At 49.7% G+C, this 27,736-nt stretch overlaps 1 protein-coding gene across 1 annotated transcript in view; it reads left to right on the top strand.

Moving 5' to 3' along the window:
- Positions 1–25,604, top strand: part of VAPB (VAMP associated protein B and C) — a 52,914-nt gene extending 27,310 nt beyond the window's left edge. Inside the window, exons 2-6 of the mRNA XM_049650556.1 lie at positions 1,834–1,986; positions 15,362–15,465; positions 18,799–18,879; positions 20,789–20,965; positions 23,960–25,604. Of these exons, the coding sequence (XP_049506513.1) occupies positions 1,834–1,986; positions 15,362–15,465; positions 18,799–18,879; positions 20,789–20,965; positions 23,960–24,118 (674 nt within the window). The 3' untranslated portion in view covers positions 24,119–25,604. The remainder of the gene's footprint in view (positions 1–1,833; positions 1,987–15,361; positions 15,466–18,798; positions 18,880–20,788; positions 20,966–23,959) is intronic.
- The last annotated feature ends 2,132 nt before the right edge of the window (positions 25,605–27,736 follow it).

Raw genomic sequence — 27,736 nt, 5'->3', positions numbered from 1 at the left:
GCTGCAGTTTTCTGTGTTCGCATAGCATTTCTTGCAGACAAAATCATGCCTAAGCAAATGTGAAATTTGTTTTATGCTCAGATTGTCTCCCTAATACGCACATCAATCACATTGGAACAAATTCACGTTTTCAAAATAAGCTTTATAGCAGAACTGGCTGTAGTTTATTTGATTTTGGAATTGAGTCCCTTTTTCTTTCTTCCTTTCCATCATTATTGATTTCTTAATTTATATTTAAGCTAAGCCCCTATCGAATTGATTTTTTATACCCTGAGCACTTTCGAAGGAGAGAAAGCAGCCTGAGATTGTAATTTTGCTAGCGCTTATCCACCAGGTAGTTTTCTCCTTGGTGGATATGCTCGCCTGCCTGCTTGTCTGTCTCTCTGTTTGTCTGTCTAGATAACGACCCTGAGACGTTTACTAGATGCCAGGCACAGTGCCTGGAAATGCAGAACATATTCTGTATTCTGGAATTGAGAACACTGGTAAGGTATCATCCTGAATCTTCAGGAGCTCAGAGTCTCGCTGAGAATTTTTAAAGGCACAAGGTCTTGGTTGGGTCTCCGTAGGGAACAGATGGACCAACGTTGTGTATTTCTTGGTTTTCGAGCATAGGGGCACACAGACCTTTCCACCCCATCGCCTAACTTCTCTGCAGGCACAGAGATGGGAGTCAAGAGCTTGCTTGGAAAAAACACAAAGATACCCTTCATTTACATGGCGAAAAGGTGGCAATTTAAAAAAGGGTTGAAAAGGACCGAAGAGGTGTCGGAGTCAACCCTCCCACTAGACTCCTTAGTAAACCTAGTGGTCAGGTGTCCATGGTGGAGTGGTGAGTGGTAAATGGGAAGAAAACAGGCTTCAGAGTCACGTGAATGGTAAGATCCCCTTTGGTAGTTCCCCTCTCTGTACGTGTGTGTGTACTGTTTGTATCAGCATAGATGATGTGAAAAGATCTCCCATATTAGTTACCTCGGGGGACAAGGGAAAGCTTATTAACTTCCTCTTTATACATCTTTTATTGTTTGTCTTGTTTTAAGAAGCATGTTTTACTTTTTTAATTAAACAATCTAATAAAGTAGAAAATGAATAAATAATAATAATAGAGAATATCCTCAGGGCACTGAGCTTTGTTTCAATCTTCCCAGTAGCCCGAGTAGTTATAAACTGAACGTGACGTTTTAGGTGTGGGCTGCCTGGCAGGACTCTGAACTTGCTGTAGCCTAAGACACCGTGAACTTTCCTGGCAGCAACACCATATTGTTAGGGGGTTCTGTGTTTATGGACCATTAACACCTCAGTGTCTTTCCTACATCTGCTACCCTTGGCACGCTCTGCCCTTGATAATCATTTTGGACTCCAGTCTGGTCCTTCACATTCTCCTCATTAGAGTTCATCTTATTATCGTGGAAATCAGTATTTAACACAGGTTGGTTAAGAACCGGCCTTGGATTCAGGCTGCCTCGTCCAGATTCTGACCACTTACCGCTAACTGGCATGAGCGCCTAGACGGGAAATGCGCGTTCCTGAGCCTCCGTTTTCTCGTCTGTAAAGCTGCAGTGACCGTAGCGTTGTGTGATTTCAAGGAGAGCCTGGATGCTAGCACGCTTCCCTAGGTTGCCTGGTGGCGTGGTGACAACGTGCTGGATTTCAGATGCTCCTGCTGGTGCGTTGACCTCAGTTCCTTTCTCCCATCCAAGAGGGTGAGCTGGTTTGGGATCTTGAATCTTCCCTTGCCCCGTTCCATAGCCCTTCCCAGCCCGGAGCATAAATCGGTCAGTCTTCTGAACTTCCCTCACAAGATCTCCAATGTGGCTCTGTCTCATTCCACAGGTCCCTTCACCGATGTCGTCACCACCAACCTGAAGCTTGGCAACCCAACAGACCGAAACGTGTGTTTTAAAGTGAAGACCACGGCACCACGTAGGTACTGTGTGAGACCCAACAGTGGGATCATCGATGCAGGGGCCTCGATTAATGTATCTGGTAAGTCCTGAGGCCGGAGGCCAGTAGGGTGGCCTAAAAAGTCCCCCTGAAGCCAGCGGGAGTTCTTAAAGGTTTGCCCTTGGTCTAGCAAAACCAGGCGATAGCCGTCTCCCTCCACCGTCCACCCTCTGATTGAAGAGCTTAGTGGGTCCCACTCACCTGTTGGTTTTTCCATAATTAACGCCTCTTTGCTTTCGTGCTTACAGCCTTCTGCGCCTCAGTGGTTAGAGCAGAATTAAAGTGGTAACTTCGGACTTTACTTCAGTATGAGTTTGGTCTCCACTCCCTTGCAATTCAATCTGCCCTTTGGCAATAAATAAAAAAGGGCTCAACAAACTTAATTTTACTTTGTGGGAGAACGCTAAATGGAGTTATTTTCTTATTTAGGCCGAATGGTTTCTGACATTAGGCTCGTGTCATTCCCGATGATCGGTAACTGCACTTTACTGATTGTGAAAAGCTCGGGGAGATGAGAGCCGAGGAGACTGGAATATATTCAAGGGCGTAAGTTTTGTGCGTGTCTGATGGGTGTTTCTTTTCCTGTCTGAGGATGCGTATCTTTTCCAAAGTCCAACTTCTGCAAAGATGCCGGTGAAGTGCCCGGGTTGAGAATTAAGGAGTTGGGAGCGATGGATTTGAGTATAAATGTCTCTTAGGAATGGAATAAACTTGCAGTGAGCGCATCACAACTTCTGGATCCAGCGTGCCTTCTGTCTTTGCGGCGGGGCTGGCGGGGGGTGGTTATCCTGTACGTTTCAGGAGACTGCGTGTCACCAAGGCTTCTGCATCATTAGAGGCTGCTGCTCGTTTGAAACGGGTACCTGACTGGCTTTTTCCACAACAGATTTTGATTGTGATGCATTTGGCTATTCATTTGATACCTAAAAGAAAACAGTTCGCCTCTTTGGAAAGATATAAGGTGTTTCGTTATCTGATCATTTCTGCAAACTCTCATTCCCCACATCCTTTGGTCTTTCTCATTATGGTGCTCCAACGCCAGCTATCTCCCCGTGTGCTTCTCTCTGAGGCTGCAAGACCTGATCTGGACTCTTGAATTGGGTTGTTATCCAGGAAGTCAGGAGGGTGAGAGCCGGGTTTTATCGAGGGTCTCCTTTGTGCTGGGCCAGCACACACATTATCTCACGTAGTTTCTGTTGTCTTCCCTGTGAGGAATGCATCGTTACCTGCCTTGTACTGAGAAAGAGACCAGTGGCTGTAGGCTCATGAAGCTAGCAAGGGACAGAGCCAAGGTGTGGATCATTCTGTCTGGCTCTGCAGCCCAGACTGGACTTGAGCACGCTGGGGAAAGGAAGGGGTCTGAGATGTTGGCATTTCTGTACCCCTTGGATCCATATGGTTTCGGTTGGTCTGTTGAAATCAAGGGTAGCTGAAATCTTTTATTCCTTTTTATTGACTTACTCTTTTCCTCTTCGTTTCTTTGCCCATATCAGATTTGAGCCAGGTTGTCAGTAGATGAGAATTACCAATTTTCACAGTAAATAAGGGGGCAGCAACATGGTTTCTCAATAAAATAGCCTCAACGGGTGGTTGTACAGCGTAGGTGTGCTTTCCAGTATTAAATATAAGAGTGAGTGTGTGTGTGTGTGTGTGTGTATTTCAGAAAGAGTCCTCCTTCCCCCATCACAGGAATGTTTTTTAGAGTGATAACCCTGGGCATTTGTTTTGATTTATAATTACCTGCTTAAGGAAAACCCAAGATTCTGTGGTCGTGGGCTTTCTCTTGCACACAAGAAGGTAAGGTATGGAGAGTGGGTGTGATTATCTAGCGTCATGTGGGTGATTAGTGGCACAGCTGGTGTTCGAAACCAGCCTCGCTCCTGATGCAGTGACGCTTCTGGGATAGGCAGCTGCCTCCACAGCGTCGTCATGGGTTCTCAACATGGAATGTATCTGGGGGGACGTTATTGAGTCCTGAAATACCCATGTGTCTGTGGGCCTTACTCCTAGATGAATCAAGATGATGTCCGCACACGAGAAAGGGCTCCCTTGTTTTTGTTCGGTGTGTGTTTATTCAGTGCTTGAGGTGCCCGTGGGTGAAAGCAGATGCCATTGCCTTTCTGGGTCGGCGTCTCCAGTTGGCAAAGGAGGCTTGTGCCATTCGCTGCAGTTTTATGTGTTGAGGGGCCATTGTGTCATCTATTACACCTTCGTATCTTGATGTGAAAAGCCCTGGGCTCCTCCGAGGTCCTCTTAAAATGCAGCTATATGATGACACCTCGGTGAGTACCTAGAGTTTCTGGGCTCCTTTGGGAGAGGAACCATCCTCAGGACCAGAAAGACACCTGCAGACAGGCAGCGCAGAGTGTCCAAAGGCCAGCCTTCCCTTTTCCCCAGGTGTGCGCGTGGCCGGGCTTGGTGCCACCCGCTCTCCTCAAAGCTCACTAGATTTGGGAGCTGGGAACCTGAGCAGGAAGCGTGGTGGTGCTGTTTAACCTGTTGGCTGATCTTTGGCTGCTCCACTCCTGTCTCTAGCTGGTAATTTTCTCATTTGTAAAGCGGAAGGAGTAGCATCTATCTCACAGAGTATTTCCCAGGGCTGTGTTAACTGATTGCGTGGTGCGAGAGTGTGATGGCATCATCTTCCCCCTAGTTTTGACGAAAACTGGCTGGTTTTTGTTGAAGGGGGATTGTACCTATTCGAATGATACCTTTCTAGAAATAGATTCATTCCATACATTTTATTAATCAATGGAGTTTTTCTGATTTTCAGAAGAGAGACGTGGTTTTTTTCTTTCTATGGTACGCATTTGTCTTCTAGTGAAATCTCAGATACAGTCTGTAGAAAGGTGGTCATCACATCAGCTTCAAACATCACTACCAGTATTGCCCTGTACCACACGGAGTGTCACAGCACGCCTGGAGAGGACATGCCTAGTGCAAGATTTCTCTCCCATTTCTGAAAACTCTTGGGATGCGCTCTCAGGGAAGGTTACAAATCATTCTTTGAGAGAGTGGGGCGGGAAGGAAAGAGGAGGAGGAGGAGGATGTCCACCCAGGTAGCTGGCCAGAGGGAGCGAGGTTTTGAAGGCACACAAATCGGGGTTGTATCGGGGGAGGAGGCGAGACTTTGTAGTTGTCAGATGTCTTCCCAACACACCCCGTGAAGCTCTTCTCGGCTTTCAGGTAGGCTTGATACTCAAGGGAGCTTACGCTGCGCGTCAGAAGTCCACACTCTGACCTATCACGTTATTGTCTTCAGACGATGGCAAATTACTTATTGAGTCCTGAAAAAATAACAGTTCTGTTTTATAAACCTAGGTGGGAAAGTAATGGTTGGAAACAGGCATGACAAATGTTCTGGAATGTGTTGGAAACACACATAACAAATGCGTGGATTTCTCCAAGGGATGATTTGCGGTCTGGTCACCTGGGTCTAGGGTGGGAGTCCTCTTCTTTGTCCTTTCTGTAGATGCTCGTCTCGGCCCATTTCTTCTCGCGGCCTGTTCTGGGATCTGTGCCTGCTGGACGAGGCAGTGTGGCAGGTGAGGGGTGCGGAGGGCTTTCTGTTGGCGTGAATTGGCCCCGAAGGCCGTGGTTCTGGCCCTCGCTCCTCGACACACACCGTCTACTGGAGATGGTTTTGAATTATTCAGATCTGGACCTCAGCAAAATAGCTACACTTAAATGGAGATTGCAGAAGAGGAGATGGGATTTCCCCCCCCCCCCTGAGATTTTAAATGCAAGGAAAATAGAACTTTTTGAATTAATGAATTGTTTGAAGCAGTGGGGGGTCTCCCCATTTGTTCTAGCTTTACAAAATTAAATCTATTTTCTGAACTGTCTGGTGGGAAAATATTTTTAAGGGAGATAATTTCTGCAGATGTCTTTGTGGTAAGCTGTTAGTGGTTGTGAATTTTTTTTTTTTCATACTGCAGTTTAATAATGAGGGAGTTTTCCATTAATATTCCAAAGCATGTTTGCCAGCGGATACAGCAGGTGAAGTGGTAAAATTATGGGCCCATCAAAAATACTTATGCTTCCTGTAATATGATATTAAGTTTAATATTTTTATAACCTTCACTGAATTCTAATTCCACTAAAGTAGCGAGCATGCTTCCATTTGCAGTTCAATTATGCACATTGGTTGCCTTTGTACCAAGCAAATTAGAAATGCAAAATATCTGTGGTGGGGGGGGGGCGTTGGAAAGAGTCATTAAAGATACCAATATTTAGGTACAGATACACTTTACTAAGTGTACCCTGGGAATTGAAAATGGATTAAAGACAAACAAATTTAGTGTCTGCATCTGTATTTTAAATTAAAATTCAAAGAATTAAGGAGCAGTATTCACTCCTGACATACAGCCCTTTTCAGCACTTATTTCAATCACATTTTAAAGCATAAAGTTCTTCCAGTAAAATCCTAAGGAGAGAGAATGAATATCAGCAACTCTTCTTGGATGGAAACATTGGTCAATTAATGTAATTGGGTAGTATTGCCATTGATAATTAATCCTTTTAAGGTTTTGCTGACTCAGTTTAACGGAGCTGCTTGCTTGCCCTGGACCCGTCAACCTTGGGCTGCGGCTTTTAGGTGATTAGCACCAGCATATAAGCGCACTGCCCTTAGAGAGAGAAGTCAGCCATTCATCTGTCAAGTGCTGATGGTAGGAGCTAAATTTGGGGGGTTTGGGCATCTTAACAGCAGCATTCTTCTTCGTTTGATCATTTGCTTTGGAAGTCTCTGATAAGCGAACTCTTTTATAAATGGTTTTCACGAACCAAGTTTATTGCTCTCAGATAAGAACAGCTCACATTTATACTTAAAAGATGTCTTTAATCTTTTTCACCAGATGAGAGATTGTGGTGTTTTACAAAAGGAAATTAACAAAAATTCAGCCTAATTATGTTTTTTAAGATTTGTTTTTCAAAGTTTACTGTACTATTTAAGTTTCTTAAGAAGAATCCTGTGTTTCTCTTTTTAGGAGTATGACACGATTTATTTGTTCTTTACATTTTCAAAGAGCAGGATCAAGAGGACCTATCAGGGACACTGAGTCTGCCTCACTTCGTGGAAGGCAGCTTCAGCTTTCTGCAGAGTCACTGAGGAGCAAAAAATTAATGAGCAGCCAAAAGTAACGTTCTTTTTACTCAGGATAGTTTCTTGGGTATTTCTACCCCTGAGCGCCTCATCTCGACTCTCTTGTTTACTCTTACTTTAAACTCGCCGTTAGCCTTGTCCTCGTGTTCGGCCCATCACAGGCTGGAATGAGGTCAGAGGGCTTTGGGAAGTGGCCACAGGGAAGGGCTGGACAGGAATACCACAAAGAGTGAGTGAGGGAGAGGATTTGGAAACCACAGCCGGGATCTGGGATCGCTCAAGCTTCGGGGCAGACCGTTCTCCGTATTTCAGTTAATCCATCTCAGGAGCCCTTGTAGGTCTTTCTCAGATTGTATATGATGGGTGTTCATAATCCCCAGAGGAATCACGAAAGGCTATGTTGTATTCCATCGTGCAGTATCATAGGAGACAGGAAAGCATGTTGGCGTTTGTAAAACCGTGTGTATTTTAAAGGATATTTGTGAAAAAGAGTGAACGAGCCCTGTGTTTTGGCCAGTGCCTGCATCTGACACATCTCATCTTCTAGTGACGCCGAGGTACATTTGTACTAGTCTCTGCACAAATAAATTAACGAGACAGTGGGAGTTTGTTATCTGAGATGCGCTGTGCTGAATTGGAAAATCCTGTGGAGAACACAGAGACAATTCAGTGTTAACTTATTTATAAGTGGATAAAATTATTTATCTGCTACATTCCTACTTCCATCAATAGTTCCATCCTATCTGTGGATAGGCAGAGTCCCAGAAAGCAGTTATGGTTTCAAGACTTTGAGAATCCTAACAGAAGGATACATGTACTCATGATAAGGGTGCTTAAGTCTCTTAAGCTGATCGTGAGCTCTGACTTGTTTCTGATTAGCTTAGAAAAGCAGAGCGGTGACCACTTTACTACGCCACAAATGCGGTTTGGGAGAGAATAGCCTTGTTTGTGTACAGGTGATACGAAAGGAGGGAGAGAGGGAGAAGGAGAGGCGATGGGGAGATTGGGAACTATGTCCTAACCCATGGGTACGAGGGTGACTGGCTCCGGGAGGTAGGAGAGAAGGGAAGCCAGACGGTTGAGGGTTGAAAAGGGCTTTCTCTCTTTGTGCTGCCCCAGTGAGGTTTCTAGAGGGAACGCGATTCAGGTGTGCTTTGAATGTTGCAAGGGAAGAAGGTGCACACCCGGAGCGTGAGACACCAGAACAGGGAGTCCTGCTCCCGGTCTAATTGGGTAGAAGGGCAGACGCATGGGAAGGAGCTTAGGCATCTTCATGTCAACAATGTCCACTGGTAGAATAAGGTTCCCAAATAAGAATGAGGGTGTGAGATAGCATTCTGGTGGCAGCCCCAATGTTAGGCGATGTATCGAACATGCGTTCTCGGGGTGTGGTCCCTGGGCCGGCAGAATCAGTACCATGTTGGAAACACACGTTCGCGGCCCCGCCCCAAGTCCGTTGAATCAGAAGCTCTGGAGGTGGGGTCCTGCCACCTGTGTTGTAACAAGAACTCCAGGTGATTCTGACGTATGCTGAACCTTGAGACCCCCTCATGGCCAAGTCAGATTAGTGGGTTCAGCCCTGGCAGGTTGGTATATTGAGGTGTGAGTAGGGCAGGAAGACCCAGAGAGACATGCCAGGTGCGGCCAACGTGATAAGAAGAGGCTGGGGTCATGACAGAGCACCCTGTGTGGGTGTGGGCACATGGCCAACACACGTGCACCCATGTTGTGGGTTCAGACCAGGAAATCTGAGGAGACCGGGAGGAGTTGAACTGATTGTCTCTTACTTGGGAGAGAGGGTTGTTCTGTAGGAGGGTTTTGGTCTGAGGAATATGGTGAGGGTGAGTAGGGTGTGTAGGGGGGAGATGACATTTGTAGGGTTATAGGGGCTGTGCAGGGTGACTTGATTTGGAAGAGAAACTGGGAGGAAGGGAGAAGATCTCTTAGGTGGAGAAATCTAGATGTCCGTGGAGGCCTGAGCTGAGATTTGGTCACATAAATGAGGAGAGAGACATCTTGATGGTAAGATGATGAGGTCAGGGGTGCCTGGGTGGCTTAGGCGGTTGAGCGTCTGACTCTTGGTTTCAGGTCAGGTCATGATCGTAGTGACGATGGAGCCTGCTTGGGATTCATTCATTCATATTCTCTCTCTCTCTCTCTCTCTCTCTCTCTCTTTCTCTCCATCTCTGCCCCTCTTCCCTGCTTGCACTCTTCTCTCTCTAAAGTAAAAAAGAAAAAAAGAAAAAAGAAAAGATTCTGAGATTAAAAAATAATAAAGCGTGTGCCGTGGTGCTTGCAAGACTTTCATTCGCTTGCTCTGTTCGCACCGCGATGCGGACGAAAGTGCATGTGTAACTTGCCTGGCTTCTCCTGGGAAGCTTTTGTCCTGTGCTCAGTCAGCTCGTCACTTCTCTGAGGGGTGTGTGTGGTAAGTGGCATATATTCTGCATTTCTTCTCTTCTGAAGAAGGTCTGATCTTACCGACCCTCTCTTTTATGACCCCCGAAGGCCCTTTCCTAGCAGGACCCTGCTTTTGCCATCTGTGACACGGCCGACATTGTTTCATAAAGCGTTAATGTTGGTGAATGGTGAGCGGTCTCCTGGTAACCGGCTTCTTTTTAATGTAGTATCAGCACATACATTTTAAAAGTAGGATAGATGGTTCGTTTAAGAGGGTTTTATCATCAGTGTCTCCGATATTCAAGTGAAATGAATTAAGTTAATGGGAAGCTCTTTTATAGCCTGTCACGGAAAAAAGTACATAATTTCTGTCACCATTTGCATGTATGGAGCTGAAAGAACAAACGATTAACAACATTTATTCTGTCATGTTCTCATAAAGTTCCAGCTAATAGGGAGTAGCAAACTGAACTGGGCAGGACGTGGTGGTAGCTGAGAAATACAGACTTTCTGGCGTGAGTTGGGGGCAGCGGTGGACAGGCTGTGCGTTCTGGGCACAGCAAGGGTTTACGAAGCTTCTGGAGGTCTGGGTGGACACTTGCTGTCCTCTCCAGCTGCTGATCGCGAGCCCGCGAGGAAAGGAGAGCTGGTCGGTGGCAGGTGGAAGGGGGACCGTTGCCGGGGGGGAGGGGCTGAGCGCCGCTTGGACCCCGAGTCTCCTGGAGGCCCGCCAGCAGGCCGTGGTTTTCACTCACGGTGTCGCGTTTTCAGCTCGCCGGCCTCGCTAGCGCGTGGGGCACGCGTGTTTCCATTTCACGAGTCCCACCCTTCGGAGGGGTCATCTGGCCTGCCGCCTGCGGCTGTCTCCCTGTTCTCCCTGTGCTCTTTCGAGGCGATTTGCTTACCGCCCGTCCCCGCTGCTCTTGTCGTCACGTTCGTGTTGAACTCGGGTCCGAACGTCAGGGATACCTTGTAGCGCTTCTTTCAGACCGCACCGCGGCGGCTCGGGAGGCGGGATGTTCTCTAGGCCTGCGGTTGTGCTGGTGACGTCTGTGACGTCTGAGGGTGGCGGGGGATCTCCGCACCCTTCTGCAGGGGTGGAGCGAGCAGCCGCGAGGAGGTTTGGTTAGCGGAGCACGGGGGGCCCCGGACCCCTTCCCGTGGTGGGTGTGCTCGCGTGGGCGCTCCCGTCTCCACCCAAGGCCTGGGTACATGCTGGAGCTCACGGCTCGGTGTGTGGGAAGTGACTTTCTCTTTTATGTACTTACTTGTAAGTAATCTCTACACCCAGCCTGGGGCTCGAACTCACAACCTGGAGGTCAGGACTCGCACGCTCCGCCCGCTGAGCCAGCCGGGCGCCCGGGTTGCTTCTCTCTTTTAAACCGCACTTTCTCCCAAGAGGCACGACACAAAGCTGCCGGTGCCTCACTTGAATGATTTAGCCAGATCATTTTCCTGCTGGAGGGGCACGTGAGGCAGCTTGTGTAGAATACTAGCACTCAGCCGTTTGGTCTCAAGACTCTTTTATACTCCTGGGAACTGAAGACCCAAAGAACTTTTTCATTTGTGGGTTGTATCGGTATTTATCATATTATACGTTGAAGTGAGACATTTTAAGCGTACTCATTCATTTAATAACATTAGTGAGTCACTTACACGCTAAGAGTGACATAGTCAATGAAAAATAACTTCAAAAATTTAGTGAAAAGCCTGGCATTATTTGGCATGTTTTGTAACTCTCCTTCATGTCTGGCTCGGTAGAGGACGGGCTGAACTCTCCCATCTGCTTTTGCAGTTAGTGTGTTACAGCGTGTTGTTCTGGTGAATGTATGTGAAGAGAAACCACTCTACACACATCTGTGGTTCAGGAAGGGAGGAGTATCTTCAGCAGCCTTTCCAGATAATTCTGGACATTGTACTTTTAATACTACACCAAAACTTGACAAGGGGCACTTTTCTTCAAGTTTGGTGTAGTGTGGAATCGGAAGCCATGTCCGTGAGCTACTTGAACTTTGTTTCACTGAAATGTGTTGGTCTCTCCTTGCACTTGGAATGGGCTTCTGAATACTGAATATCAGCGGAGTCACGCAGATCTTCCAAATGCTGACAGACTTCATGACACAGCATCAAAAAATTGCCGATCTCATCAGAAAAGTCTTGAAGTGTTTGGGAGACTGAGCTCTTGATGGCAGATACCAGCTTTCCAAGAGTCTCATCTTTGGTACAAAGCTTGGATTTTCTCGTTGGCGCCAACTATTAAAAGTCGTTTTCTTGAAGGGACAGGCGCACTTCGTTTTCGAGACGATGTCTGCCGTCCAGCCAGGTCTGCGTGGCCGTGGTTTTTCTGTCGATTGTTCTTTCGAGTAAGTGGCGTTCCGTGACAAAGTCCTAGCTCCGCTCACGACCCAACAGCTGTACGGCCGCTTTCCTGGGACAGCGGGTGCTGCGCGCGCATTTGCATTTCATCGCGCCGAGCGTTCGGATGTGTCGTCAGGGGTCGAGGTTTAGTAAAATTAGTGACGGTTACGGCTTCGTCCAGGATATTAATAAGGGAAAATGGCCTTTAAAAAACCCTGCCGGTGTGCAGGACACCTGACACGGAGACCCCGCCCCGTGCTGCTTCTGCTCTGCTTTTGGCCCGGCCGGCCCTGCGGATCTCAGCATCTCCGCACCGGCACGGGGACGGACATCTTGGGATTACCACGACCACGCCGTTGATCTGCTGGATCACCTCTTGGGGGGGGGGGGGGGGGGGCTTCGGTCTGTGGAAGTGCTTTGAGCAGTCGGGTGTGGAATCTGACTCTGGAAGCGAGGCCAGTGTTGGCGTGCCGGCTCCATCGTCAGTCTGCCGGCCGTGGGGTCCGAGGGAGACCGGTCAGCCTTTCTCAGCCCTTGTCTGGGGGGAAGCGCGGGCTTCTTGGGTGGGTTGTCGCGAGGACCGGATGGGAGAAGTAATGCAAGCGTGCCTTCTGCGGTGCCCGGTAGGGAGTAGGCACCCGCGCGGCCGTCTTTCTTTCCTTCCTGGGACCTTGTGACGCCACCGGAGCGGTGGGGGCGGGGAGGTGGAAAGGTCAGTCTTGCCCTAGCGCAGGCCTAGAATCCACATGCGGGTCTCTTGGCTCTTGCTTCTCACTTGCCCTGTTTCCAGGATTGGGGAGAAGAAGGAAAGGGAACAGCAGGTCTCTCCGAGGCTGTTTGTGGGTGGAAGGGCGTTCTCGGGTTCTCTGGACCCGTCTGTCCGTTGTGTACGTGTGACCCACTGGAGCTTGAACTAAAAGGCCAGCTTCTCTGAGATGAGCAGTGTCTTCTGAGTGCTGTCGTCTCCTGAGCACTGCGGGCTCTTTACAGATCATTCTGGTTCAGCCTCATCGGTCTCCATGGTGGAGGATGATGGGGGGCCGTTCACAGCCGAGAAAGTGCCGTCTCAAGGGCGAGGCAGTTTTTGCTCCTGGAGCCTGTGAGCTGCTGGAAGTCTGAGTGTGGTCAAGGACACAGTTCTCTCCCTTCCTGTCCTGACAGAATAGCAAAGCATGACTTTGTCACAGCCACGTGAAACCGGAAATTCTCAAAACCTGATTCACATTACTTTTTAACAATGAACATCTGACAGTAGTTTGCAGACTGACCCAGCTTCAAAAAAGGTTGACAGCCCCCGTCCAAGAAGGATGACGGTACCTGTGCAGACATTGGCTCCTTAGTTGATAATGTGGGTTTTCCTCATTGTGGTCTTGGGGGTGGAAAAAGCATGATGGGAACTGAACTTTGAAGAGAAGAGTCTGTGCTGTTGACCCGTTGGTCTGGTCACTTGTCCCTTAGGTTAAATGTCAAGCCCACGTGTGGACTGACCCCCCAGGTCTGTCCTCAGAAGAGCCCTTGCCAGCTCAGTGGTGCCAGGGTGGGAGTTAGCTGCGTCCGGGCCCAAAGCCACCAGCGAGGACTGCTCTTTCGCGAGGGAACCGTGCGCCTACACCTCAGTGGCCTGTGTTTTAAGTGACCTTTTGTTCTCCCCGCTGATGGTCATGCTGAATTTGGGGTACTCGGGACAACTTTGTTGGCTCTAGACTTGATGTCGTGTGTGCGTAAGCCCTGACTTTTAAAAAGGTTTGCACGTTTATCGATTTTTGTCCTGAAGAAGTTTCCCGGTAACGCCTCCTGTCGCTCAGAGCACTCAGATGGGTGATGCGGGCCGCGGGACCGCCCGGGTGACCGCCCGTGCTGTCAGACTGCAGTGGACTTTCTGTGTCCCCAAGAGGGAGGGGACTCTGCCTCCGCAGCCTGAATGGCCGAGCTGTTTGCGTTTCTCCTCTCCGTCGCGGTCCTTCGCGAGGTGCGTGGCGGTGCTCCTGGGGTGCAGGGTGTGCGTCTGCCTCATGTTGGAGCGACCGGTGTGGCCGAAGGGGGTGCTGGCTTGCACTTGGCCCCTCGGAGAAGTTGCGCTGCTTCCTGGCACCGTGGCTTTGAGGAAGTCGCTTCCGTGTGTTGCTCTTCCTTTGTAAGCTAGGGTGGAGGACGCGGGCCCCCTCTCGGCTGCAGGGGCGGTTGGTCATGGCACTTCAGAGGGGGGCTCAGAGGCAGGAGGACACCGGGGAGCGTTGCGCGGCAGAGGTGCCGGTGGAGAACGACGGCGGCTGGCGCCCTTAGTGGGTGGGGACTCGGTCGCTGGCGGAGGCCCGCCCGCTCTGAGCGTCCGCCCCTTCGTGCTGTGACCTCGGGCGAGTCGGGTAACCTTTCTGTGCTTCGGTTTTTTCGCCTGCAACGGGCATTAAAACAACTTCCGGAGCGGTACCTACCTCGCACAGACTAAATGAGCTAATAGTAGACCTGAAGTACAGCCCGGGTTCCTGCGCGTGGGAGATGCCGAGTCCACGTCGGCTCTTAGCGGGGTCCGGATGCCTTTTCCTGCGTGTGAAGAGGTTGTGTGTCGGAGAACTTAGCCAGGTGTGTGCTTTGGCCAGAGCCTTGTAGCAGATGCTGTATTTTAAAGCCGCTACTATTTGGGGCGCCTGGGTGGCTCGGTCGGTTAAGCATCCGACTTCATCTCAGGTCACGATCTCACGGCTCATGGGTTCGAGCCCCGCGTCGGGCTCTGTGCCGTCAGAGCCTGTCTGGGAGTCTGCGTCTCCCCCCCCCTCGCTCACGTTCTGTCTCTCTGTCTCTCAAAAATAAACATAAAAGAAAAATTAAAACAAAAATAAAGCCGCCACCATTTAACGAGGAGGGTGGGTTGTAAGGAAGCCAGTGGGAACGGGAAGGGGCCTCCTCAGTGCAGTGGGTGTGACGTAGCCAAGGGAGCCTTTCTGGGAGGCCCCTCCAGGTTTGGGGAGAAAATGTGGGGTGCACCCAGGTGGTGTTTGCCCCTCGCTGTGAGTGTGCGGGCTGTGAACATTTCCTGACGTCCTATCGGCCAGATCGTATTTGCAACGCTACCTTGAATGCCTTATACGGGAAATGGGACAGAGAAAAGCTAAAACTCAACAGTCACTTAAATGTCTTGGATTATCGTTTCACTTCCTGAAGAGATGGTTTGGGCGTGTTCCCCGGAGCACCACCGGCAGGTGCCGTTTCCGCCGGTTCACCTGTCCCGCAAGGGCCGTGGCGGACGCGGTGCCAGGCGCACGGTGGGGAAAGGGCGGCAGACGGGGTCGGGAGGCCCGAATCCCCCGCCCGAGTCGGCTGTGCCGCTACCCGCCGCGTGGCGTGGGGCGAGGCCCCCGGCCTTTCTGGATCTCAGGCTTGAGCCCAGAAGAGCCGAGAAGACGCCGGTCGTCTTGCCCTGCTAAGCTCACCTGGGTGTCGGGAGGCTCGGCGAGAGCCCTGGTAAGCTGCTGTACGACCGGAATGCGGGTTTGAACGTGACAAATGGCTGCTGCTAACCGAGCTCTGACCCTCCTAATGAAATATTTTCTTTCCCAGTGATGTTACAGCCTTTCGATTATGATCCCAATGAGAAAAGTAAACACAAGTTTATGGTTCAGTCTATGTTTGCTCCAACTGACACTTCTGATATGGAAGCAGTAGTAAGTACCGAATGCTTCTTACTTGTTTTCTTTTGTTTTCAGTAATTCAAAGAAAATGATGAGGTGCAGAATTTTGGGTGCATGCATTTCAAAATGTGTCAACATTGCTTTTAAAGGGGAGTGTTGTTTTCAAGGAGGTTTGTACTTTGACTGCCTTTCCGGTTTTTCTCAAACTTTGATTTTCACCTTTTATGGAACTTTCCAGAATACTCTTCTGACTTTCACATCCGTTAGCTTCAGCACTTCCTTGCTCTGATGGATGGTGTCTTGAATGTTTGAGGACTCCCTCCCCTTTATGTGTCTCCCCTCCCATCCCCCACAGAAAAGGATACCTCTCATTATACGGGACATTTCTTACCGTGTCCTCCCCATCACTCCCCCAAGAACCCAGAGGGACGTGAGAGAGTGGGATGCTAAATGTCCTCTGATGCTTAAGGGTTGAGTTTTTGCTTGTTTCTGGTAAGCATGGATTCCCCCCCTGCCTCCCTTGTTTCCCTCATTTCATTTTTCTCTGCTTCAATACGTGTTAAACTCTGTCTCTAATTTTGGTAAAAATAAGATGGCTTTGTTTTTATAAAACAAAGAAGTGATACTATATTACTGGGTTTTCTGGAAAAAGATTATAATGGGAATTCTCCTGAAAATAGGCTCCTTACGCATTTAAATGAATCAGCAGGCATTCTGGTGCCATGGGAATCATGTGTGGATAACCTCCTGGGCCACCGCCCCAGCTAGGCCGGACTGGCCAGTCCTCACGGATGGGAGAGAAGGGCAGGGTTCCATCACTTTCCAGCTCGCCAGCCCAGGCTAGGAGACCGGTCACCCGAGGTGTGCCTGCAGACGTGAGACTGCGGTGGCTCACACGGCACTGTGGTTTTTCTCTTCCAAAATTCTGTGCTGAGGGCTTTTTACGCACAGCTTCCCGCCTCGTCCCAGTGTCACCGCTCGGCCTTTTCGGTCAGTCTTAGAAAAGCATTACTGGCCATCCTGGTGGATGTTCACGTTTGGGGCAGGAAATAAAGGGGAAGCCAGATACTTTGAGGTTCGAGAGAGATTGGTGATAATAGGCAATCTTCCCCTTTTCCTAAGAATGATTGTTGAGGCATTCACTACTTTCTCTTCTGTTTCCCAGAACGTGATGTGTCACTTCACGTTGATTTGTGTGAGCGAGGAAATACGTGGCAGATGGGACGCTGGGGACTCCAAGAGTGTGTTCTGCTTGGCTTTGGCTGCATGGCTCAGAGACCAGAGCGTGGGCTTGGGCGTCTGTGGTGTGGAGCTGAGTCCTGCCTTTTCCTACCGTTGTGGCCGCGGGCAGTTTTCATTAACTCTCCCCAGGGTCTGGTCACCTGTAAAATGGGGCTAAAAACCCAACTGACTCCGTTGCCGTGGGACCCAGCGTGCTGTGTGTCTCCGACACGGGGCACGGAGTCCAGAGTTGCCGTGTCTGAGGGCCGTCGTAGGCCAGGCCCCCGTTTCGCTCCCTTTAGGATGATTTTTATAAGAGTTAAAAATTCTTCTAGGGAATGTCCATCGTAGGAAGCCGTGGAAATACACACGTAAGCAAAACTAAAACCAAAAGTAACTAAAACTAAAAGATTTGCTTATGCTCGACCTAACCACTGTTTTTGAGAGCCTTGTGCCATTTCTTTAAACTATTTTTTTGTGTGTGTTTTGATGTACAGGAAGTAGAAAAAATTATATCATGACTACTCATATAAACTTTGCCCAGATTTACCATCTAACACTTGGCCACATTTGCTTCATTTCTGTTGTAAACTCTTTTTTCGCTGAACCGCTTGGTTGTAAGATGCAGGCTTCACGACTCTTCGGTCGTGCGTGCTTCAGGGCGGGGACAGTCTCTGGCGTAGCCACAGCACTGTCCCCCTGGCTGAGAAAATTGGCGTTAATTCAGTCATATTATCTAGCAGAAAGACCCTGATGCAGCATTTTCCAGTTACTCCAGACTGGCCTGGAGTTGTTCTTAGTCTAGTAGAGTACTCTCAACCTTTTTTGTTTTCGTGGCTTTGAAGTTTTTAGAGTCCAGGCCAGTTAGCTTGTTGTATGCCCCACATTCTGGACTTGTTCGGTTATTTCCTCACGATCACATTCAGGTTAAATGCGTTTTGGCAAGAATATTCCGTAAGTAACATCCTGTACGCACCGTACCAGGAGGCACGGAGTACTGGCTCGTCCCTCTATTGGTGATGCTAAGTTGGATCACTTGGTTGCGATGGCGAGGTGACTGCCAACGTCCCCGCGTCCAAGCGCAGTTGCCCCTTGGGGAATAGGTACTCTGTGATACCCTTGAGTAATCAGGTACTTGGAGACCATGTGAACGTCCTGCTCGCCAGCAGTCTCGCCCTCACCCGGTGGTTGCAGCGTCCAGCGGTGATCCTTGCTTGATGCTCTTTTGACACACACACACACACACGCACACAGACGTGTGCTCGTGTGTGCGTACAGAGGAACAAACTTAAGATCTTGTTTCTGGCTTCTTCACTTAATGTTCGGTGCGAGCAAACACTCTTTGGTATCATTTGAATGGCGTGCGGTTCCACTGAATGGACCTGCCCCGATGCATCTGGCTGCTCTGATGTTTGGCGCGTTGCTGGCTCTTGCGACCACTGTTGCTCTGGCTGCCTCCTGCATGGTCCCGGGTGAGGGGGGAGTAGTGTAAACGTCCTGCCGTGCTGGCCTGCACTTCTCAGCATGCCCTGGGATTCCCGTCCTCACTGCCAGGAGGAGGGGGATCGAGCCAGGAGCACATCATGCCAGAGCATGGATTTGATTTAGCCGGCAAGGTGTTCCCACCAGCAGGCTGGAGGGAGTGGGGGGCCACCCGGACACTGGCTTGCTAGCTGTGCCCCGTTGGTAGTGGGAGGTGTGGTTCTAAGTCCACTCCCAGGTAGTGTACGTTGCCTCTCTCTACGAAGGGTGTATCCCGCAAAGTCCATTTTATCTTCCTAAGGAGAGCCAAAGTTGCCTCCGGTCATTCGGACGTAATTTAGACAATTCCTCTTCCTTCGGTGATGGTCAGTCGTCTCTGTTCCACGCGCTTCCCATAGAGCAGCAGCAGGGAGGAGCATTGGTTGGTGTGGAGGGATCGGGCGGCGGGACTGGGCTTGTGAAGCGTGATAAGCGTTCGGGGAAAGCTGTGTGTTTAATCTTGTCGTTAGAACTACTGAAATCTCTGCAGACCTAAGTTCCTTATTCGATACACATCAGGGCTTCCTCATTGAGCGTGTTTTTCTGAAATTGTCAGTTATAGGAAGAAAATCATTCCTCCGGCAGCTTTGTAATATCTTGATTATTAAATTTAAATTGTTTTAGTGGAAGGAGGCAAAACCGGAAGACCTTATGGATTCAAAACTTAGATGTGTGTTTGAATTGCCAGCAGAAAATGATAAACCAGTAAGTATGTTTACGGTTAACAATAATTGAATGTTGCAAGCTGATGCTTATTTGCATACCATCTCGTACAAAACCAAGATTTAAGTTGGCAAATTATTTTCCTTCCTCTGACGTGTGATGAAAAAAATAAGCTGAAGTCAACAAGTAAGCGGGCCTCCAGGAAATCAGCCTTTGAGAGGCTTGCAGAAAGACACCTAATTGAAACAATTTTTTTTTTCTTAAAAAGTGCAACCTGTTGGCCGTTGCAATGTCCTAAATCCTAAAGCACTTCTTTGACTTGGCAAAGTTATAGGTTGCTGTAAAACAGTGGGTGAGTCTGAAACAGGGAATAATTTGCCGTTGATCATGGTGCTTGACGGACAGGCTCTCGGGTTCTGTTCCACAGACCTCCGTCGCGGGTCTCCCTGTCCGTCCGCTCTTTCCCCTTCCCCCTCCTGCCTCTTTAGGGTTTCTCAACCTCAGCACTATTAACATCGGGGTGGGTCATCCTCTGCTGGGGGCCCATCCTGGCCCTTGTAGGCTGTTCAGCAGCACCCCTGGCCTCTGCTCACTAGATGCGAGTAGCCCCCCTCTCGTGTGACAACCAAAGGTGTCTCCAGACATTGCCCGTTGTGCATGGGTGGGGGCGGAATCATCGCCTCCATTGGGAGTCACACACACACCCCCCCCCCCCCCGTGTTGCCGGAGGGGGTCGCTGAAAGGACCGGCTTCCTCCAAGCTGTCGACTGGCTTTTCTCTGGGAAGTCAAGGGACAAGCCTGTCATGGCCCTTGCCTGTGGCCAGTTGAAGAGAGAAGACTGTATCCGAAGTGCTAATTTGGACCTTCTTTCAACCTAGTCAGAAAAGCTTCAATTGTATTAAAAGCACTGTTTGAAACACACAGAATATTCAACTACCCTGGCTGTTAATAGCTAGGGTTGGGAAATCGAAGCGCCCACATTGTTAACATCGTCCACAGCAGCGTCCAGGGATGCTGTTGATAACGTGTCACCACTGCTTAGTATTTTCTTCCTGCTCAGTGACTGACCACTGCCGTTATCCTGTTTCTCGGATGGGTAGTGGGCTGTTTTGTTGTTGCTTTTTCCTCTTCCCGCTGCACATCCCGGTAAGGTCGGCATCGCTGTTCGGCTCCCGGCCCTGTGCCGAGCCAGCTTTGTGGAGGCGGGGGTGGGGGGGGGCGCCCTGGCAGGAACCCCTCCTCTCCTCTGGAAGACGAGGGGTCGAGCCCGAGGGTGCGATAGGGAGAGCTAGTCGTTTTCCGGGGGCCGCACGGAGCCCTCAGCACGCTGGTCCCCGCCTGTTCTATTTTCCCCGGCACACCTGAACATCCCCGCCCCGGGCACTGTCTGGAGGCCGTCGTGACCGTCTTGGCCGGGACGTGGGGGACGCGCACGTCCCTGGATTGACATATCACAGACGCCGAGCTCGTTTCACCTGCAACGCAGCTTCAGAGTTCTGAGTTCGTGACATAAATCGCCCTCGGTGTCACGTTCTCCTTGGCCTCCCCCGTCCCCCCTCCACCGTCCCAGCCCATCCTGGGGATGTTCAGGGCTTCCTGGTGACAGTAACTCGTGGCCAGGAACTCCTGAGCTTGTACGATTACGATACGCTACTGTTTGCATGGCGGGGATTTGCTAGTGCGGTATGCACGGCCCTTTTCCTCTTTCTTTGAAGTATTAGTCTCAGCCGAACTTCATTATTTGCCCTCATCCATAATTTCTGGGGCCCCGTTGCTTTAGATTATTAAGATACTAGATAAAGTGATCCATTTTTAAAATAAATGTGGCATTTTACAGTGTGGATGAAACACTACCACGTGTGGTGTTTGCTGAGAACTACTTTACTTTGCATAAAAAAGTCCTTTATTACATAGTTGGTGACACTTGGGCTTTCATTTATTTCTGAACAGCATGATGTAGAAATAAATAAAATCATACCCACAACCGCATCCAAGACAGAAACCCCAACGGTGTCTAAAGCTCTGAGCTCCTCTTTGGATGACACTGAGGTTAAGAAGGTCATGGAGGAGTGTAAGAGGCTGCAAGGTGAAGTTCAGAGGCTGCGGGAGGAGAACAAGCAATTCAAGGTAATGGCTTTTTCTTCTTTTTTCTTGTCTTGTCTTTTCTTGTCTTTTCTGTCTTTTCTTGTCTTTTCTTGTCTTTTCTTGTCTTTTCTTGTCTTTTCTTGTCTTTTCTTTCTTTTTTGTTTTTTTAAAGAGTTTATAAGTCTTTTAAGTAATCTCCACACCCAACATGGGGCTCGAACTCAACGACCCCAAGACCAAGAGTCACATGCTGTACCGACTGAGCCAGCCAGGTGCCCTAGTGGTATTTTATTCCTGACAATCTGCAGAAAACAAGGGCTTTCCTCCTGTGGTCTTGGGTGGTGAAGTTGATGAATCCCTGAATTTGTAGAGTTGTTTTGTATTTGCACATTCTTTCCTCAGGGAGAGATGTCTGTGGCTTTCATCAGGTTCTCAAAAGAGCTCTGAACAACCAACCCCCTGCCCTGTAATTAACCAGCGTCCCTTGAGCAGAAGTTTCTCAGCTATTCAAATTCTTGTTCCCTTGTACTTTGTGTGTTATAATTTATTTGATCTTCTAAACCCTTTGGTGAAGTGTAGGGATTATCATCATCCCCACTTTACAGATGAGGAAACTGAGGAACAGAGAGGTTAAGTGACTTGCCTGAGATCACACGGTCAGTGAGATGAGAAGCCGGGCTGTGTGCCCCAGAGTCCCCATCTTTCCCATTCTCCCGCTTCAGCCTGCAGACTCTTGTCCTCGTGTTGAGAAACAAAGCCTCTGTCATCCTCCCACTAGTATAAATTGAAGATAAATTCTGAGATTAAAAACAAAACCACAGTGGGTATCCTGACTTCACATTTTCAAATCCTACTCCATCCCCACTGGATGAGAGCCCTTTTTTAGGAGGGTAAATACTGACCTGTACTCTGTTTTAACACAGGCGTCACTCTGGATTTTGGAGATTCTACGTGGGTCTGGGCAGTAGGGTCTCAACAAACTACTAATGTGGTGAGGAGCTCGGAGACAGGAAGTTGTCACGGCAGACAGGTGGAGCCCACAGAAGGAGACCCCCGAGTCTCCGGCGGGCGGATGCTGACGGAGGGGTCGGCACTGGCGTTAGAGGGTCGGGCTGCACGGGTGGGGGAGGGGGGAGGCAGGGCGTACCTCATTTGGCCCCGGAGCCCTCACGTGTTGTGGTAGTGAGCGCTCACACTTGACCCGCTCTGAGTCTGTGGTGGTCACGGCGTCTCCTGGGCCTCCACTCACAGAACGTGTCTGAGGCCCCTCCTGGCTTTAAGAGTATGTGTGTTTCAGACGGGGTCTTGGGTCTTGAAGAGGTTTCTGAGCATCTGATCCTAGGAACTTCTGTTGCAGCTTAAGTATGAGGCCGGCCTGTTGTCTTCTTCTCGGTCCTGCTGCCCAACCAGGCCCTGGACTGTCGCTCTTTAACTACCGTGGCACCAGATGCACATGAGAAATTCAGCTCAGTTGACTTTTCCTTCTTTCATGCTGACAGTGTAGTACATACAGGAGAACTGACAGTGTCTGGAAAATGGCATCATCTTCTTTCTTTGCAGGAATCTTGATGTGCCTCATTCAGTAACTTTTAGTATGGAGTAAATTATGAAGCTGACACTTTACTTTTTGGCTAAAAATCTAAGATCTGCCTGAAGCTTCTCCTTGAGTGTATTTCTCTTCAGAAACGTTTAAAGTGATAAATAGGTAGAAATAGCTTCTATATAAACCCAATAGAATAAATGCTGTATTTTGCTGTGCCCATTTTTTTTTTTGAAGTTAATCGAATAACGCCGCTCATTCATCACTGTGCAGTGGTGTTGGCCATGCCCCGTGAGCAGAACATCTTCACAATACTAGCAGACCAGTCTTGACGCTAGAAGATTCTTTATCCTGCCAAACACCGATTTCTTGTTTTGTGTCCTTTCCCTCTGTCGTTTGGCCAACACATCTCTCGAGGCCCTCCCCTGTACCCGGCACTGCGGGTGCATACGTGAGCTGTCCCTGCCGTGGAGGAGCTCCCCGTTGACCGGGGTCGCTGGGGAGACACGGACACGGGTCCCGGAGACCCGACTGATGAGTGGTCCCGCAGAGATGGCCCCAAGTGCCTGGAGAGTCAGCTTGGCGGGCTGGCTGCCTGTTGTCTCCAGGACCTACGAGTCTGGGGATGAGCAGACGGGGTCGTTAGCCGGAGGCACGCCGGGGACCACGTAGAGAGACGCATGCCCTGTTGAGGAATGTGCACTGGGCCTTGGGATCAGTGAAGAAAGAAAGGGTTTCTATTCTGTGCATATCTACGTAGTTGAGGGAAAAGTGTGGCCGAATGTCTGTAGAGATGTGAAAAAGGATGTCGCTCCTTTGGCGGGAATTCCTTGCTTTAAGTCGAAAATATTTGAGATGCATTGATCAAACTGTGTCACATTTTAATATTATTCCAGATACCATTGTTTTCTATCCAGCAGTCTCCATGTAACTCATCAACTACAGAGCTCTGCACTGGAAGCCTTGTGGGCCCCCTACCTGTGTAGCTTCTTGTGATTTTTTAGATCTGTGCTTCGGGAAATGCCTGTCGTTCACACATTGATGACCTGAGCAGGGAAGACTGCTCATCAGAGGAAGAAGGACAGAGAGGGTTGGGGTCGGGTGTAGAAGGGTGGCCCGGAGACGCGGCCAGGACGGTGGGTGGTCCCAGGTCTCAGATGTGCCTGGCGGACCCCGTCGGGAGCTTTTTCTCTGTAAGTCACGGGGAACCGAGGCCCTGCTTTAGATGTGTGGTATAAAAAGGTACACTGGCAGCCTCGTGTAGGTGGGTAGAAGGAAAGAGGGGCCGGCTGCTGGCAGCGTTTTCTCCCTGGCCTCAAGCCAGTGCCTTCTTCTCTGTGGGATCCAGTTTCTCCCTTTGAAAAGTGAGGAGGCTGGACCACACCACGTGATCCAAGTCTGTGCTTAAAAGCCCACCCTGCTCTGCTAAACTGTACAGCTGACTTCTGCTTCTGGGGCCTTGGGTTGTCTTTGAAAATGTGCATTTGCTTCCGTAGGAAGAAGACGGACTTCGCATGAGGAAGACGGTGCAGAGCCACAGCCCCGTCCCCGCGTCAGCCACGGCTGGGAAGGAGGAGGGCCTCAGCGCCCGGCTCCTTGCTCTCGTGGTTTTGTTCTTCATTGTCGGTGTGATCATAGGGAAGATCGCCTTGTAGACGCGGCAGGCGGAGGGTGGCACACTGCGTTGACGGGCCCGCCATTCTGTGGGGTTTGAATTTATCATAACCATGTGTCAAAAGAAGTTAATGTATGATGACATCTCACAGGTCTTGCCTTTAAATTACCCCCTCCCCACGCGTGCGCACGCGTGCGCACACACACACACGCGCACACACACACACACACACACAAATTATAAAGTAACAATCTTTTAGAAAGTTAAAAATGTATAGTAAGTGATCGGGGGAACATAATGATCTTTGTGAATGACAAGGGAAACCGTGATTAAACCATGATGGCATGTTGGAAGTGTCATTTTAAACATTTGTAGCCTTGGTACGTGTGGCTGGACTGATTACCTCTCTTAGAACGAGACAGTCTTCCTGCCGGCTGGTGCTGGCCCTCAGGGGAGCCGGAGCCCGGTGCGGTGGGGGTGGGGAGGGCCGTCCCCTCCCCAGAGCAACCCCCCACCCGCCCCCTCGCTCCCCGGGCTGCTTCTCCACGTTCTGCCCTGGCCGTCGGTTCCCTGGGACTGACGAACAGGGTCAGAAGCCAGAAGAATTGTGCTGTGGCAGCGTCAGATCTGCCCGTCGGGAGCGGGAGGCGGACGGTGACCGACTGACCCACCACTTTGGAAATTAAAGTCAATGCTTTGTTCTCTGAAAGGGACCAAGCTGAATTACTGTTGGTTCATGTAGCGAGATGGAATTGTTCTTCAGAGATGTGTAACGCATATTTAACTTATTTAATGTATTTCCTCTCATGTTTCCTTATTGCCACGAGATCATGATTAATGCTGTGGCCTCCAAATCACCTGTGCTGCCGGAGGGCTGCGGGCCCCTCCCCCCCCGAGGCTCTGGGCTCTGCGCGTCGATGCAGGTGGGGGTGCTGTGAACGTTGGGGAACAGCTGCCACGAAGCGTTTCTCTGTGTAGACGAACAACAGCCGTCACCGAGAGGGAATTTTTCTTAGTATCAGCGGTCAACTCTGTCACCCTTTCTGATGGAGAAGAGTAGCCGACGTTCTTTCTTGTTCCTTCGTTGTCCCTCAGCCACCACTTACACTTCCAGCACGTGCGCCCCGAGTCTGGTCCTGACCTTTCCCGTGTGGCCCTGGCCCGAAATGGGGCGGCAGGGTGGTGGCGGAGAGGGAGCCAGCTGGGTGGGGGCCGGGAGAGGGGCCACAGGCTCTTCAGATAGTCGTCAAGTAGTTATTGAGAGTTTGACTGTAAATTAATTTTATGCCATAAAAGACCAATCCAATTCTGTTCGACTATGTAGCATCTTAAAAAGAAAAAAAATTAAAATAAAGCCCCAGAATTAAAGAGTTCTTTTGTCATTTTGTCACCTTTGCTGTAGAGGGGAAATTATTATTTTTATGATCCTCGTTATTATTTTGTTATTGGAAGGTTGGCTTTAAAATGAGCCCTATCAATGAAAATACATGTTTAATGATTTAAATATAGATACAGCTATATACGTGTGTGTGTGTGCGCGCGCGTGCGTGTGGCGTTGGCTTCAACTGAAAGTATAAAAATAAAACTGTTGAAAATCTTAAGCAACTGGTCACCCTCGCCCTTCCATTACCTTGCCCTTCGGGAGGAAAAGAACTCTCCTTTGGGTCAAGGAGCCAGGCAGGAAAGATGAGTGAAAGGCAGGCTGAGTGCGGCTCCAGGGAGTGGGTGGGTTTGAAAAGACAGATCCGTCAAAAGGAAGAAGGTCGTTAGAAGTCATTCGCTTGAGTCACGTTGCTCCTGAACTTGGCTGGGGCGCAAGGGCCTTGGCTGTGGCTCTGGGGGTCTGGTCAGGGACCTAAAGCCTGGCAGCTGGATGCCTGTAGGCTGAGTGAGTAAGTAGCTTCTGTCTTCACGAGAAGTTCCTGTGCGTCCCGAGTGTTCACGGTGAACACGGAGTGGCCCTGCTTCTCAGCCACACACCTGTTGGTCAGACCGCGTTGAGAGCGCCCGACGTGGAGGGCCACCCGAGTGGAAGTTAGTGTCCAGTCTTCTCTCGTGCGTGCGGATCCGGGGGCTTCTGGAACAGAATGAGACGCTTTCTGCCGTGAGTTTTCTGTAAGCGGACTCCAGTCTGTCCAGGTGTGGGAGCTGCAGCGAACCACTCTTCGTGGCTGGCAGCACCCGATGGCCTTGACGGGAAGTGACCAGCAGAGTCTCCAGCTGTTCCCGTTTCTCTAGAGCAGAGGGCTGCAGACTTGTTCGCGAAGGGCGTGGCTGTGCGTTCCCACAAAACCTCACTCACAGGAACGGCTGGTGGGATTTGGCCGGTGAGGCTGGAGTCTGCCCGTGCCCATCCTGGGGCGAGTGAGTTCTTGAAAAGAGTGCCTCGGATATCCGTTCTGTTTTGGGTCTTGCAAAGCGATTCAGTGTCTCATGTATATGTAGGAGCCAGCATTCAGCTTCTCAAAGATGAGGGCATTTTGCTCACAGCTGAAAATCGGAATTTGAGATCCAGAGTTGTCTTCTTTCTGACTAATCATCCTGTAAAATCTCTTTCTCCTTTGGAGGTTAAGATTTGGTGAGCGCATGTTAGTTTATGGAACTTTCTGAGCAGAAGAAGGGAACTCCCCGGGGAGAGACGGAGGGTGATGGTGGGCAGCCTGGATGTCCTGGAACCATGCAGTTGGTGAAGGGCGTGTCAGGAGAGGGGGAGTGTGTGGGGGGCAAGCACTGCCAAGGGTCTGGGACCGTAGCGGGAGCCACAGACAGTCAAGATCTCGAACCTGGAGGAGTACGCACCTTTTGAGTGTCTTTTGCTCAGATGAGAATGACAGAAGAGAAGGAATGAGAGGAAAGGCAAAGAGGTGGATGTGTGTTCCCCTGACGTGGGTCTGTCCTGCCCCAAGAGGAGGTAATCAGAACAAACTGGCCTGGCGCGGGCAGGGCTGATGCCGGCGGGGGTGCCAGCCCGGAAGCAAGCCACCCCTCCCCTCCCCCCCCCCCCGCCTGCCCTCGGGCACCGCTTTCCAGCCCCTCTGGGAGCGGTGCCCTCATAGGGACCTGCCACCAAGCCCACAAATACATAAGCAATGTAAGCAATAAGAGAGTCCTCTAAATTTTTATTGATTGAATTTTTAAATTGATAATTTAAGCTCTCTCCACACAGTACCAAAATACCTCTTGAAGACAGCAGGCTGTGTTATTTGTAGGTATGAGGACCCGGCTTTAATTTTTTTCCTTCTCCTAGTTTGCATGTTTCGTTTCCCTCCCTAGTCTTCTAAATTGCTGGCACCAGCAGTAATAAATACTGATAAAATCAAAATTGATTTTTACCAGTGGACAGTTTATGCCTAGAGAGACGGCTTATACCTACATAACACAGAAGGGGGAAAAATGAGGAACCTCCAGTGATCCGTGAAAACCTAAACGCTTTCAAACAAATCCCAGGAGCAGAATTGCTATCGAAAGATATCAGCGCGGACTTGCAGGCTGTGTTGAGTCAGATATAACTGAATGCAGTGATGGCTCAGAGCTAAATAGCCTTTCAAATTAATTTGAAAACAAACTCGTGTGTGTGTGTGTGCGCGCGTGTGTGCGTGTGTGTGTAGCATATGTACCATATGTAAGTAGCTTAACATTTTTCAAATGGTGCCTATAT

The sequence above is a fragment of the Panthera uncia genome (genome assembly GCF_023721935.1).
Source record: "Panthera uncia isolate 11264 chromosome A3 unlocalized genomic scaffold, Puncia_PCG_1.0 HiC_scaffold_11, whole genome shotgun sequence".
NCBI lineage: Eukaryota > Metazoa > Chordata > Mammalia > Carnivora > Felidae > Panthera > Panthera uncia.
Note: the sequence above shows the minus strand (reverse complement) of the source record. Positions and strands in the feature narration are given on the sequence as shown.